At 53.2% G+C, this 13,482-nt stretch overlaps 1 protein-coding gene across 1 annotated transcript in view; it reads right to left on the reverse strand.

The window, feature by feature from the left end:
* Nucleotides 1-4,819: 4,819 nt before the first annotated feature.
* Crispld2 (cysteine rich secretory protein LCCL domain containing 2) overlaps nt 4,820-13,482 on the reverse strand; it is a 34,892-nt gene continuing 26,229 nt past the window's right edge. The window contains exons 13-15 of the mRNA XM_090357196.1: nt 12,762-12,837; nt 10,623-10,756; nt 4,820-5,480 (exon numbers count right to left, since the gene is read on the reverse strand). Coding sequence (XP_090213322.1) covers nt 5,426-5,480; nt 10,623-10,756; nt 12,762-12,837 — 265 coding nt within the window. The 3' untranslated portion in view covers nt 4,820-5,425. The remainder of the gene's footprint in view (nt 5,481-10,622; nt 10,757-12,761; nt 12,838-13,482) is intronic.

Below are 13,482 nucleotides of genomic sequence, written 5' to 3' on the forward strand. Positions count from 1 at the left end.
AGGAAGAGAAGGAGGAGGGAGAGGAGGTTAAGGAGGTCACACAGGATGGCACACTGCCGTGCTTCCCCTGCCCACTCCCCTGGCATCTGGCTCCCTGGCACTCTGTGCCCCCCGCGGGGGCGGGGCCTGTACTGTCTTGCAGGGCGGAGCCTCAGGTGTGGACTCAACCCCAGGTCAGGGCGCTCAGACTTCTCTCTTGAACATTCGACCTTATTCAGTAAGTTCAAGTCCTCGATTGTCATTTATTAGGAGACTAGCACTTGGGGCCTGCGTCCCTGAAGGACAGAGGCTCTGCACTGGCCGTGCAGGAGCAGAGCAGCAGGCAGAGCAGCGGTTTGCTGGCCCGGGCCTGGCCTTGCCCCCTGCTGCGCAGTGCCCCTCTGCCTACCTGGAGGGCGTTATGCCTCTGCACTGTCTGCCAGACACGAACTGCTGACTGCAGCTTGTGCCACACCCCGAGCCCATCGCAGCCCCCCAGAGCACACAGAGCCCCGCCATTCCACACCATTCACCCGTGACAGAGGCACAGGGCATCTGCCTTCAAAACTGGGTGTCAGGTATAGGGCACGAGTGGCCAGCTGGCTCCAAGACCTGGACCCTCGGTGAGATGGTGTGTCTACCAGGTCTGGGGCCCCTGGCTCCCTGCATGAGCCTGTCAGGCTGGCCTGGCCACCAGGACTGTGTCCAAGCCAGGAGGGCAGGACAGGCTGACGGTCCTGGCACTGGGGCCACCCACACGCTGGCCCCCAGGCCGATGTACAGCTGTGTGCACGATGGCCCCGCTGTCCTGGGTCACACAGACCCCGCTGTGCCCTCTGCCCTCTGCTGGAAGGTGCTGGGCTGGGGGAGGGCTTGCCCCCAGCTGCTGTGACTCTTCCACGTCCAGGCACACGGCCAGGACTGACATCTCCGGAGCAGCTGGTGGGGTCGGCCGCAGGACCATCTGGAACTTTCCAGGCCTAAGGGAACACTTACATAACTGGTTCCTAGGCGTGCTGGGATGATGGCTTCCTTGAGGGGCCAAGGACCGGTGGAGTGTGCCACGCTGGCATGGTGGCCAGTCCACGCAGCAATACGTGGCTGGCTCAGTCCTTAGGATCATGGGGCGGTGCCACCCATGTATTGTTGAGGGACTATGAGCACGGGTGTTAGGATTCTGAACTCACACACAGGTGGAGATAAAGTCAGAAGTCTGTCCGAGAGGCCCCGGGGAGGGCCAGATGGGAAGTGGGTGCATTCTCCGGGCTCCCCAAGGTCCCGGGCTCTGCAGTGACCAGTTGACACTCTGGAAAATTCCCCGGGATCCAATCTCTAAAGGAAGACACACGGTTTTCTTGGCTGTGAGTAAAGACGCCTGGCTTTCCAGTGTGGTCTCTCATTAGGGTTTTCACAATGGAGCGGGAATGTGGGAGGGGCCTGGGGGAAGCGGTGAGCCGGTTCTGGGATGGGGAGGGGGGGCCCTTTGGTCTTTTTCCTGCGTGCTGTTAAGCACGGATGTGAGTGCACTGCAAACATGGAGAGGTGCCCACAGCCACCCTCCCCACAGCAAAGGAACTGGTGCCGCTCCAACTCAGAGGCCACCCAGCGGGGCTCAGTCCTCCTCCTGGCGCAAGTTCTGAGGATGAGAGGTTCCCAGAGGTGCACACAGCCCGCGCACGGGCTGGAGCCCCCGCAGCCAGGCACCTTCAGCGAGGCTGGATGCAAACGAGAAGGCCTCCTCAAGGTCAACTTAGTCCCAGGTTGACATAGCCAGATGTCAGGTGTCTGTGTATGCACATGTGTGTGCTGGGGCTTGAACTCAGCACTCTCCACTCTCACTTGACTTTTCACTCCAAGTTGGCACTCTACCCCTTGAACCACAGCTTCACTTCTGGCTGTTTGCTGGTTCACTGGAGAGAAGTCTCATGGACCTTTCTGGCCTGGGCCGGCTCTGAATCTTGATCCTCAGCTCTCAGCCTCCGGAATAGCTAGTATTATACGCGCAAGCATCTAGCACCTAGCACTTTCTCTCTTTCTCTCCTTTTCTATTTTTTTTTCTTTTTTTGAGACAAAGTCTTGTTGTGTAGCCAAGCTCGTCTCAAACTTGCAATCCTCCTGCCTCAGATTCTGGAGTGCTAGGATTACAGGCATGTGCCAACACACCTGGCTCTCAGTGCTTTGGCAAATATACAAATTAGTCTCAGGGAAGCCGCAAGTCCTGAAACCAGGTATGTGCTTATTACAAGAGCTGCCACGTGCCCATGCCGACGATGCCTGGCACAGGTGAACCCCCATGCTACCTGGCTGTGTCGTGACCGAGGCTGGTGACAGGCAGTGGAACTGTGCCCACGGCCAGCATGAGGGAGACTGCACCCATCCACGTGGCAGCAGCTGGCCCTCACAGAGGGTGCTGCCCATCAGAGCCAGGCCAGGGTTGGCAGAGGGGGCTGGCTTCTGTATTCCTGGCTCCTGGCTGGAGGCCACCAGCAGTTCACTGGGCCAAGATGAGAGAGGAATGGGCAAACGTTTCCAAACCCTGGCTTTGCAACACACATTTTTTTTTAAAGGACCTGAAAGATTTTTCCAGAAACACCATAGCAGTCTATGGCCGGTTTGGGTTTGTCATGAATAACTGGAGGGTCAACACAGAAAACAAACCCAACCTCGCAAAAGGGGCCAGTCCCAAAGGATTTGAATTCAGGGCCTTGTACCTGTTAAGTAGGTGCTCTATCACCTGAGCCACCTCACTTCTGATTTCTTTGGTAATTGATCAGAAATACTCTCATGGGCTTTTCTGTCTGGGTTGGCTTCCAACTGCAGTCCTCAGATCTCAGCCTCCTCAGTAGCTGGGATTACAGGTGTGAGTCACCTGGTACCCAGCTGAGAATTTCTAACATGGCCGATTCAGAGACCATAGCCACCCTGTGAGCACGTCTGGGAGACAAGGTACTGGAAGCCTATGTGGTTTTGTTGAGTCCTGGCTGGTTTGGGCAGTGAACGAAGCTCTCACAGGGTGACATGGGCCCTGGGGCTCTTCCCTGCACCTTGGCAGAGCACATCCATGGAACTTGTGCTTATCTGATAAGGTCCCTCCTGCCGGTCATTATTGCGACCTGCTGCACCCACAGCCTCCCAGGAACAGAGATGGTGCCAAACGGCTGAGATCCCACGAGAAGGTTTAAAATGTTTATTTTACAGATTGTGCGGGCTTGCCCATAGAGATATATTATAGAGACATTTTAGCAATCAAATCAGTGTGATTGAAACAACAGCCAGCAGCGTGGCCCCTGTTCACGCCAGGCACAAAGAACATTTACAACAAACTTTTGTACATCGGAAACAGTAAAACACATCATTTTTCATAGAAAAAAGCAAACACACAAACCACAGGCCAAGTGGGCCTACAGCTAATCAAAAAACCAGATCACCATTGGGCAAAAACCTGAAGCAAACCCAAAACTTTGTATGTGGCTGACTTAGGTGTCACCTTTTGAAACACAGGTTACATTCTGACAACACTGGAGAGGTGGCAGACAGAGTTAGATGTCCTCCCTGGGTAAGAAGGGCTAGAATTAGTAGCTTTCTAAAGACAAATGGTTCCAGTTCCAAACGGTTCATGAGGACGGGGTGAGGCCACTGGTCCCATTAGAGGGGCCAGCTGGAGTCCACTGTGGAACTTGAAATACTGAAAAGGATAGCTCTCACTCACTCTGGAGGCTTCCATTTGACCGTGGCCACGCTTCCAGAAGCCAGAGCACTGCATGTGCCTGGCTCAAGGCTCACTTGCTAGAACCCCAGGAAAGGGGCATTCACACTGCTATCCCCACCGTGCCCCTGCGTGCTGCAGCCTTCTCCCAGATGTTCACCGCTAGCTAGGTGCCCAGGAACAGGCTGCTGTGGCAAGGGTGACGAGCCACGGCAGGAGTGACAGCAGCCCGCAAGGCACAAAGCAGAAAAAACCCTGTTGGTTTTGACAGTGGAGCTAAGACCTAAATTTTTACACCCTCCCTAAAAACGTTGTGTTAACCTTGGGATCCTGCATGCATTAAAGAGGTTGTCCAAGTAGACCTGGCCCCAGAGTTCCAGGGCCCCGGGTTGAGGTCTTGGCCCAGCCCAGCTGGGTTTTCTTCCTTTCTTCTAAGTATTTTCCTCAGAAATGTTCTGTTGGAGAGCGGGCTGCCACCTGAAAGTGGGGTTCATGGAGTGGTGTCTCGGCTGGCCTGCAGGGAGGCAGAATTCCACATCTGGGGAGAAATGCTGTTTGCCAAGGGTGTTTACACCAGTGACAGAAGCCTGAGCTAGCTGCTCGCCTGGAAGCCTGGCAAGCGCTGGCAAGGGCAGAGTCCCCAAAACACAACAAGGGAAGCTCCCAGTGTGTTGCTGTCCCTCATAGCCAGCACGGCCCGGGTTTGTGGTTTCATAGCCACCCAGGGAGCCTCTAACCTCCATGAGGAATGTACCCAGAAATCCAGCTACAATCTAGGTCACTCAAGGCAGGGGCTGTGTGCCCTGAACCTTCACTTCCCCACAGCAGCAGCCAAGCGGCTGTTCTGGCGTTGCTTCCTGACCCCTCAGCGGAGCCATCAGAAACCAGGGGCCCCAGAAAAGATGGGATAGGAGACACACACTTGCAAAACCAAGTCTGGAGGCCAATGCATGACGTTGGAGCCAGCGGGGACAGGCAGGAGACACAAGAGGGAAGGGCTTGAGACCAAAAGTCACTGCAGAAAAGGATAGGCCACAAGAATGAAGCGGGGACAGAGACAAGATAACCCAGCACTGCTGTGTAAGAACTTGCTGCACACGGCCGCTGCCAGGCGGTCGCAACTTGGCTCCAGGGCGGAGCCTGAGGCCTCAACCCCGATCAGACCCATTTGTCTGACCAGCAAACATTAAACCTATGCTTCTCCATTGGAAGGGACGGACTGTGACTCTTTATTATTTTTTAAATAACGACCTTCTCTTCCACTTCTGTGCCTGTTCCCTGCACCTCTCCCACCCCTACACTACTCACACCCTGTCTTCTTAGGGCTTAGAGTCCTTCCCCTCCCCCACAAGAGAACACATAAGATCCTCACCATAACGGTCCTGGGCCAGGCCTGGGGTGTGGCTGGAGTGGTAGTGAGACAACTTAGCAAGCTCGAGGCCCCAGGTTCGAATCCCAATTGTCACCAAAGTAAAAGAACTGGGCCAGATCCCTAAAGGATAGGGGCACCGGAAGGGGACCCAGTCCTGGCAGGCCTGGCCCTGCGTTGACCATCCAGCAAAGACCCCATGGGCGCCGTTTCACAGGCCAAGGGTGTGACATCAGACACCATTGAAAGGAAGTTTCCTGGCCCTCCATGTTCCCGCCCTACCCCCAATGACAAAGTGAAGAGAGAAAGCAAAACCCTGAAGCCCCATCCGGCACATGGATGGCGCCCTTGTCCCGACGCCGAGCCTCTGCTCACTGCCTGACTGCAAAGATCCGAAAGGCCTTTCCATCCCCAGGTTCACTCAAGCTGCAAGAGAAAGGAAAGCAGTTACCAGGGGCTGCGGGCAGGGTATCACCTGGTGCCCACGGTCCCTGGCTGGCCGGGAAGGAGCCTGGCTGGCCGTGAGTCACACAGCCCAGCTGCCAACACTCACAGCCCCAGCCCGTCAGCCTCGTTCTGAATCTGGGTCAGGACCATTAAGTTGTTTTCTTTGAACTCCAGGTTTGCTGACTCTGGTCTGTCCACCTGGACTCAGGCTCTAAGACGGGGGCTTGCTAGCGGCCACTGCCTGGGCAGCAGTCATAGATGGTCACAGGACAGTGAGCAATGAGCCTTAGGCCATGCTTTGAATGTATCCTGTCATCTCCCTGCCGTGTGGCCCAGGAAATTGAGGCACTGAACTAGGGTCACACGGTCAAAACCACCCTCTCAGGCTAGGAATGGATTCCTGCATCTACCCAGGCTTTTCAAACAGCTTTATGAGCTGAGTAAGGCAGCCTATGCCTGCAATCCAAGCTACTAAAGGCAGAGATCAGGAGCCTCCATTTGACACACGCACACACATGCACACATATGCACACACATGCACACACATCCTCTGTCAGACACACAGTTTGCAAATGCTTTCCCAGGGTCGCCTGGCTCTTTGATTTTTTTTTTTTTTTTTGGTTGGTTCTGGGGCTTGAACTCTGTGCCTGGGTGCTATCCCTTAGCTCTTCAGCTCAAGGCTATTGCTCTACGCTTGGAGCCACAGTATCACTTCCAGGTTTTTAGTAGTTAATCGGAGATAAGAATCTCATGGACTTCAGTGCCCTGGCTGGCTTTGAACTGTGATCCTCAGATCTCAGCCTCCTGAGTAGCTAGGATTACAGGCGTGAGCCACCACCTGGTTGGCTTCTTGTTTTCTTAATACTGTCTTTTCAAGTTCAAAAGTCTTAAGCCATGATGAAATCTGCCCCATCCATTTTTCTCAGTTGTAGATGATACTTTGGGCATTATAGTTAAGAAACTGTTGAATTCAAGGATTATAACTCAAGATCACAGAGGCTTTGTTTCCCTCAAAGTATATTACAATTTTTATCCCTGACATGCTGACCTTTGTGTGTGTGTGTGTGGCAGAAGACCAGCTCCAGAGTTTGGGAGGTAAAGGTACAGACAGGTTCAGGTCTGCCTAAAATTCAAACGAGCCCCCTTTATCCACTGTGGGGCATCGGCATATTTCCACAACATAGCTCTTGTGAACTGTGCTGTAAAGCAGGTGCTCTGCTGCCTCCTGGCCTGCAGACTCTTGGCTAACTCCTGTGTGTGGTGTGCTGGATCCAAGAGGGTAGGTAGTAGCTCTGTGTTCCGCTTTGGTCTTTTTGAGGGCTCTCCACACTGACTTCCATAGCGGTTACATTAGGGTTGATTCAAGGGTGTCCATCCTTTGGCCCTGTCTGTCCAACACAGGGGCTGCACGCACTCCACTGTGCTTTCTGCTTATTACTGTGTTAGAACTTGTTCCATCTCCATATATAGAGAACGCCCTGTGAGGGAAGGGGCGACATCACCCGAAAAGGAGCATACTCGTTACCTGACATAGTAACTGTAATTCCTCTGTATGTCACCTTCATAATAGCAAAACAAAATGAAGAAGAAGAAGAAGAAGAAGAAGAAGAAGAAGAAGAAGAAGAAGAAGAAGAGGAGGAGGAGGAGGAAGAGGAAGAGGAAGAGAAGAAGAGGAAGAAGAAGAGGAAGAAGAAGAGGAAGAAGAGGCAAGGGCCGGGAGTTTGGCCTGGTGGTAGAGCACTTGCCTAGCATACATGAAGAGCCAGGTTTGATTCCTTGGTACCACGTACATAGAAAAAAAGCTGGAAGTGGTGCTGTGGCTCAAGTGGTAGATCTTTAACCGTGAGAAAGTCTAAGGACAAGGCTCAGGCCCTGAGTTCAAGCCCAGGACTGGCAAAAAAACAAAAAAACTAAGAGACAGCACTCAGGATCTAAGTTCAAGCCACTAACCAGTGTGCATATGCATATGCACACACACACGCACACATATGCACACACATGGAAAGTGGCAACATCAGTGGGGGTGGGGAAAGGGAAATGGGGACCAAGACATGAGAAAGGGTATCAATGTATATGAAGTAATGTACCTTCTATCTGGTGAATATAACGTAACCCTTCTATTAATTACAATAAAAATATATGAAAAAAAGAAAGTGGCAACATTAAAAAAAAGAAAAAGCAACCTAATGCATACAGATGTATTCCTGATGTTGATTGGCAGTTGCCAAAATGTGCCCCCCACCAAGTAAGGTTTAAAGTAAGTGACAGCTCCAGGAACATGAACAAGGCCCCGTTTGACCCATGTGCAAGCCACAGAGTGTGCCCAGCTCTCTGCTCCCGCCGGCCAGTGCAGCAGCTTGCGCTTTGCTTACTTTGAGTGAGTTCAAGTGCAGATAGACAGCCCGGCCATAATTTATCAGCACGATTTCCCTCAGAATGAGACTCCAGGCTGAATGGTCCTCAGGACGGGGCTCGGTTGATCCCCAGCCTGCTGGGAGCAGCTGCTCAGACTCTTGCTTGCTCCCCACACCAGCCTGGAGCTCCTGGCTACCCTGGGATTGAACCCTGGAAACCAGCATTGGATGGGGCTCTGGGAGAGGAAGCTGTGGCTGAGAAGCCAAGAGCTACACACAGCAGAACCCCGGCCACCTGTGGCCAGAGACTCTGCCTGGCCAAGAGATGGAAGGAAACCGAGGGCCTGGATCGCTTGGCTCCTATTGGCTTCTGGAAAGCTCTCCTTTGGCCCTTCCTTGGGTTCTATAGCTGTGAGATCTCCCTGGGTTCTCTGCCTAGACAATCAGCCCAGGAGCAGCACAGGGTCGCAGCTACACTGGGGAAATGATGCGGAGGGGATATACATGCAAGGGCAGCCGTCCTCACATCCAGCACCACTGGCCCAGACCAGGCAGCCACTCTCCCATCTGGACTGTGTGATGCTTTTAATTTAGTACAATGTTTTCCTTTTTACTATCTCTTAAAGTTCACAGGAAAAGGAAAGACGTGGAGGAGGGGATAAGGAAATGAGGAGGAGGATGGGGAGAAGGGAGGAGCCCCAGGCCAGGACAGGGGGCCAGCTGGGGCTCTGCCAGGCCCTGGGAAGCACCACCCTCTGGGGCTGGAGGGCCAGGCTGGCCTCGCTCCCTCCTTCTCGGGGAGGAAGAGTTTGCTGCCATCTGGCTCCTGCTAACAGTGTGGGCAGGGAGAGGACAGCTGGCTCCGGAGCAGCATCCTGTCCATCCCCAAAGGCCATGTGATGAGGGTGACCTGGTCATCCTGGGAGGCCACATGCTGGCAGCTGGCCACGGGAGCCCAGAGTTAAGTACACAGCAGCGAACCAGCCCTCACCACCCTGGCTTTGTCAAGTGTGAGTCCATCCTATTGTTAGAAAACACTGCTACAGGGGCTGAGAGCGTGGCCTAGTGGTAGAGTGCTTGCCTAGCATGCACGAAGACCCGGGTTCGATTCCTCTGTACCACATACATAGAAAAAAAAGCTCGAAGTGGTGCTGAGGCTCAAGTGGTAGAGCGCTGGCCTCGAGAAAACCCAAGGACAGTGCTCAGGCCCTGAGCTCAAGCCCAGGACTGGCAAACAATGACAACAAAGCATTGCTCCATCTGTGTTATGTATCTCTCCACAGGACCTCTGGGTGATGTAGGGGGGAGTTCTCTGTGTCTCTGTGCTCTGGGTGTGTGTACACACACACACACACACACACACACACACACAAAGTCTGCCTTATCTTAAAGGGACACAGAGCTCAGCCTGACCAGCCGTCTTGTCTCCTGCCCATGAAACCAGTGAGATTTTCCTTCATTAAGCTTTTCCCAAGCAGTGCACACAGCCCTAGGTGGCCCTGGTACTCGAGGGCCTCACACATGGGGCGTGGGGGGGCGGGGGGGAGGTGCTGGGCTCCCAGCCACTGGAGGTGGCCAGGGCAGGCCCAGGGAGCCAGAAAGTGGCAGCCTTCTGGGACCTGGCCACATGAGATTCTAAAAAAGAGACTTCAAGTATATAATCCTGTGCTATGGAGGGGGCCATAGTGTCCCCCAATTCCTCTGCCAAATCCTGCCTGCCTCCCCCAGTCCCAAGCCATCTGTGTTTGCGATAGGTCAGTGGAGGAGGAGGCTGGGGTCGGGGAAGTTATCTATGACCATGTGAGCACACAGGGAGAAACGCTCTGCAGAGAAAGGGAGGGGGAGAGAGGGAAAGAGAGACAGAAATAGAGAGAGACAGACAGAGAGACAGAGATGAGGAAAGAGAGGGACAGAGGGAGAGGGAGAGAGAGACTGAGGAGGGGAAGAGGAAAGGGGGAGGAGGGGAGGGAGAGGGGTTGTGGAAGAGGGGCCTGCTTTACACCAACCTTGGGTCAGAGCCCCAGAGCCATGGGTCACTCAGTCTGTGGCACCTGGTCACAGCAGTCTGAGCTGACTAGCACAGTCCAGCCCCAGCAGGATCCTCGGGGTGGGGGGCGGGGGTGTGACCACCCTCCCCCTTTATGTCTGTGAGGCTGCACTGAGGGCCAACCAGGAGTCTCAGGGGAAGCCCTGGGCAGAGACACAGGCCTCTGACTCTGACCTCACTGCCTTCTGCCATCAGTGGGCGCGAGAAGGAGGGTATGTAAAGAAAGCAGCCTGACCCTGAGCTAGGGTGGCCCTTGCTGAGGAACATTCTGGAAAGGCATGCCAAGGCCTCAGAGGCCAGCCGGGGACCAGAAGCATCACTCGGGAGAAAACAGAGTGCTTGTGCCGCCATACTCGTCATGGTGAGGTTAGTTCCCCACGGGTGGAGCGGTTCCACTAGCTTTATGGGAAAAATGCATCTGCATGCACATTCACACACACACACCCATGCAGAGGACAGAGCAGAAAAAAGGACCAGGAGGCTACACACTAAAAAACAAAAACAACAAAATAATAATAAATCGGGGCTCCTTCCCTGGCAGTGGGCAGCCATGGTTACTCTTGCTCTTTGGGCTTATGTAATGTCCCTACACGTTCTAAATTATCTACGGAAACATGCACTGGTAATAAGGAAGACAAGGAGACAGAACTCAGTCGGCTCCTGGCGAGAGTGACAGCAGGACTTCCCCAGGCCCCGTGGCCCGTGTGCAGTGTGGCCTACCTTTCTGACTGCAGGCCGTTCCGGAGTGAGCCGGTATAGCTGGCCTTGCCGTCCACTGGCATCACGTCCACATAGCCGCCCTGCTCGTCACGGATCACGCCTGCATGCACGGCCGCCTTGCAGATGCTGGAGCTCTGAAACCCAGGGGGCACAGTCAGCGTCCATCCCCACGGAGCTCTGCCCAGCTCCACCGTGACACCGCGTCACTTAACAGATCACTTCGGAGTCCTGCCATGTGCCAGACATGCTGTCTCCCCACGGAGTGAGTGCAGGAGAGGAGCCATCAGTCCCTCGTCCGCTGCCCGGTCTCCCGAGGGCAGCCTGGAACCAGCCCTGGGTCCTCCAATCTGAGGAGAAGCTAGGGCTCGAAGCAGCTGGCACCCAGCCACAGCTAGGTCAATTAGCCAGAAAGCCCACTGACAAAGGACAAATGCCAGTCAACACAGGGGTCTGTCACCTCCAACCCACAGTGCTCAAATGCTGTCCCCAACCCCAGCATCCTCCTCACCTGGGGACATCCTCTCCCCAGCACAGTGGGACAGCTTATTGAAATACCAGGTGAGGCAAGGGGAAACAGGTGAGGACACTGAGAGTCATGGGGGAAGGGGAGGCTACCCAGCATTCCACACTGGAAAATGTGCCGGCCAGCAAGGTCAGGCTTCCTGACCCAGCTCTGTTCTCTGGGCCATGCCCAAATGCTGCAAGGCCAGAGGCTGCAGTGCCAGGACAGCACCTCTGCGAGCCAGCATCTGTGGTACTCTGAGGCCCTTCTCTCCCAAAATAAACCTCTTAGCTAAACAGACATTTTCCAAAAAGCATCACCATTTCCCAGAATCAAGAGTGACCTAGAAACTGAGGCCAGTGAAGAGAGCTGTCTTCCTTCTCCCCACTGCTCGCTCTTTCTCTCTGCTCTTTCACCTTCATCTTTGTGTTTCTTTCCTTGGTTTTCTTCCCTTTTGAAGAGACGTTAGCATTGACTGTATGGTGTCTTGTGTATTCATTCAACAAACAATTGGACTAAGCAAGTATCATGTGTCAAATTATGTCCAAAAACTCAGAACCCTAGTGAATGCACTGCAAACCACTTGCAGGTTCTCAGCTACTCACCTGCCCCTGGCGGTGTAACTGTAAGGTGAGCTTGTGCAAGGCTGTCTGACTTTGCTGTGTGGTTTGAGGCAGGCGATTCTAAGCCTTGTTTCCCTCCTAAGAGAAAGCACCCTAGAGAGGGTATTTTCTTAACTATAAACTTAGGATAAAAAGTAACTTTGTATTATTATTTTTTTTTTGGCCAGTCCTGGGGCTTGAACGCAGGACCTGGGTACTGTCCTTGGACACTTTTTGCTCAAGGCTAACACTCTACCACTTGAGCCGCAGCACCACTTCTGTCTTTTTCTTAGTATGTGGTACCAAGGAATCGAACCCAGGGCCTAAGGCATACTAGCTGAGCACTCTACCACTAGGCTATGCTCCCGGCCACTTGATATTATTTCTACCAAGCTCTTGTGTTTCTCTTTTTGCTTTCTATGTTTAGCAGCTATGTTGTTTGTTGCTCACAGACATAACTTCTAGATCTTCTTCATGTGTGTTCTTGAATAAGGAATTGCTTTGTCCCTCCCAATATGCTTCAATTCTACTTAATTAGCAAGTACTCTTGCCCATCCTTTCTCTCTCTCTCTCTCTCTCTCTCTCTCTCTTTTTTTGCATTTGACTGGAATCACTTTACCCATCCTTTTATTTTCAAATCACTTTAAAACTCACAATCTCTGCCTTTTAATTGTAATATCTGGGGCAAACATTTCATGTAACAACTAATAGCCGTCCTTTCACGCCCTCATAAAAGTCTAAACACCGAGAGCTCACTTGCTATTGCATAGCTTTCAAGAAGGAGAAAAAAAAAAGCCTCATAAAGAAAAAAGATGAGGGGGGAAAAAAGCTTAGTCACAAAGGCGGTCCTGGCCTCTCAGCCCCATGTGACTGCTGGTCTGGGGAGTCTGGGGAAATGGGAGGCAGGTGGAGGTGTGGTGGTAGGGACCAGGAGTCCACATCCCTGCACGGGCAGACCCAGGGCCACAGAGACCCCGGTGAGAGCCTGGGGTCAGGCCTCATGGGACCCGAGGGGCACCCGGGCTCTGTACTCACGTCTGCGTAGATGTTGGTTCCAAACACAGAGGCCCACTGGGGTGGCTGGTCCCGACAGCCGGCAGGACAGTGAATTCTGGAAAGAAAGCAGTATTTATGCGATGGGAATGAAGCAACAAAAGATGACTGGACATCCTGAGCTGATTCTTTCCATTTGAATTTTGTGCTGTAATTTTTGTCATTTCTAGATGAAAGACAAATGTATCCTTTAAGAAAGATCACACACACACACACACACACACACACACACACACACACACACACACACACACACACTAGAAGACATGCCAATGCGAGGGGGGAAAAAAGGTAATAAAATACCTAAGAGAGACAAGTGTACATCATGGCAGGGTGTTGGTAGTGTAAACACACTGGGGTACGGTATGCAGATTGTAATCCGCACACTTTGTGAAGGTCCCTCAGCGGAGGGATGGGGGGCTTCACTTCAGTGACTCATGGAATACTCCCAGAAAGGGGTGCTGATAACCTGGGGTGGGGAGAGCTGGGTCACTGCTGCCTGGAGTGTCTGGAACTGGGTGGAACCTGGGGTGGCTGGCAAGCTTCTAACCAGGAAAAAGCCAAGCGTTACTTAAGAAAAGGGCTTTTGTGTTTATCTAGAGCACTCGACCACAGGCTGGGGTCCAGGGACCAAGAAACCAAAATGGCACCCGGAAGCCATCTGGCCCGGACACAGGCAGGGAAAGGAGGTGTGTTTGTATAG

This window comes from Megascapheus bottae, chromosome 24, assembly GCF_031878675.1.
Source record: "Megascapheus bottae isolate mThoBot1 chromosome 24, mThoBot2.hap1, whole genome shotgun sequence".
NCBI lineage: Eukaryota > Metazoa > Chordata > Mammalia > Rodentia > Geomyidae > Megascapheus > Megascapheus bottae.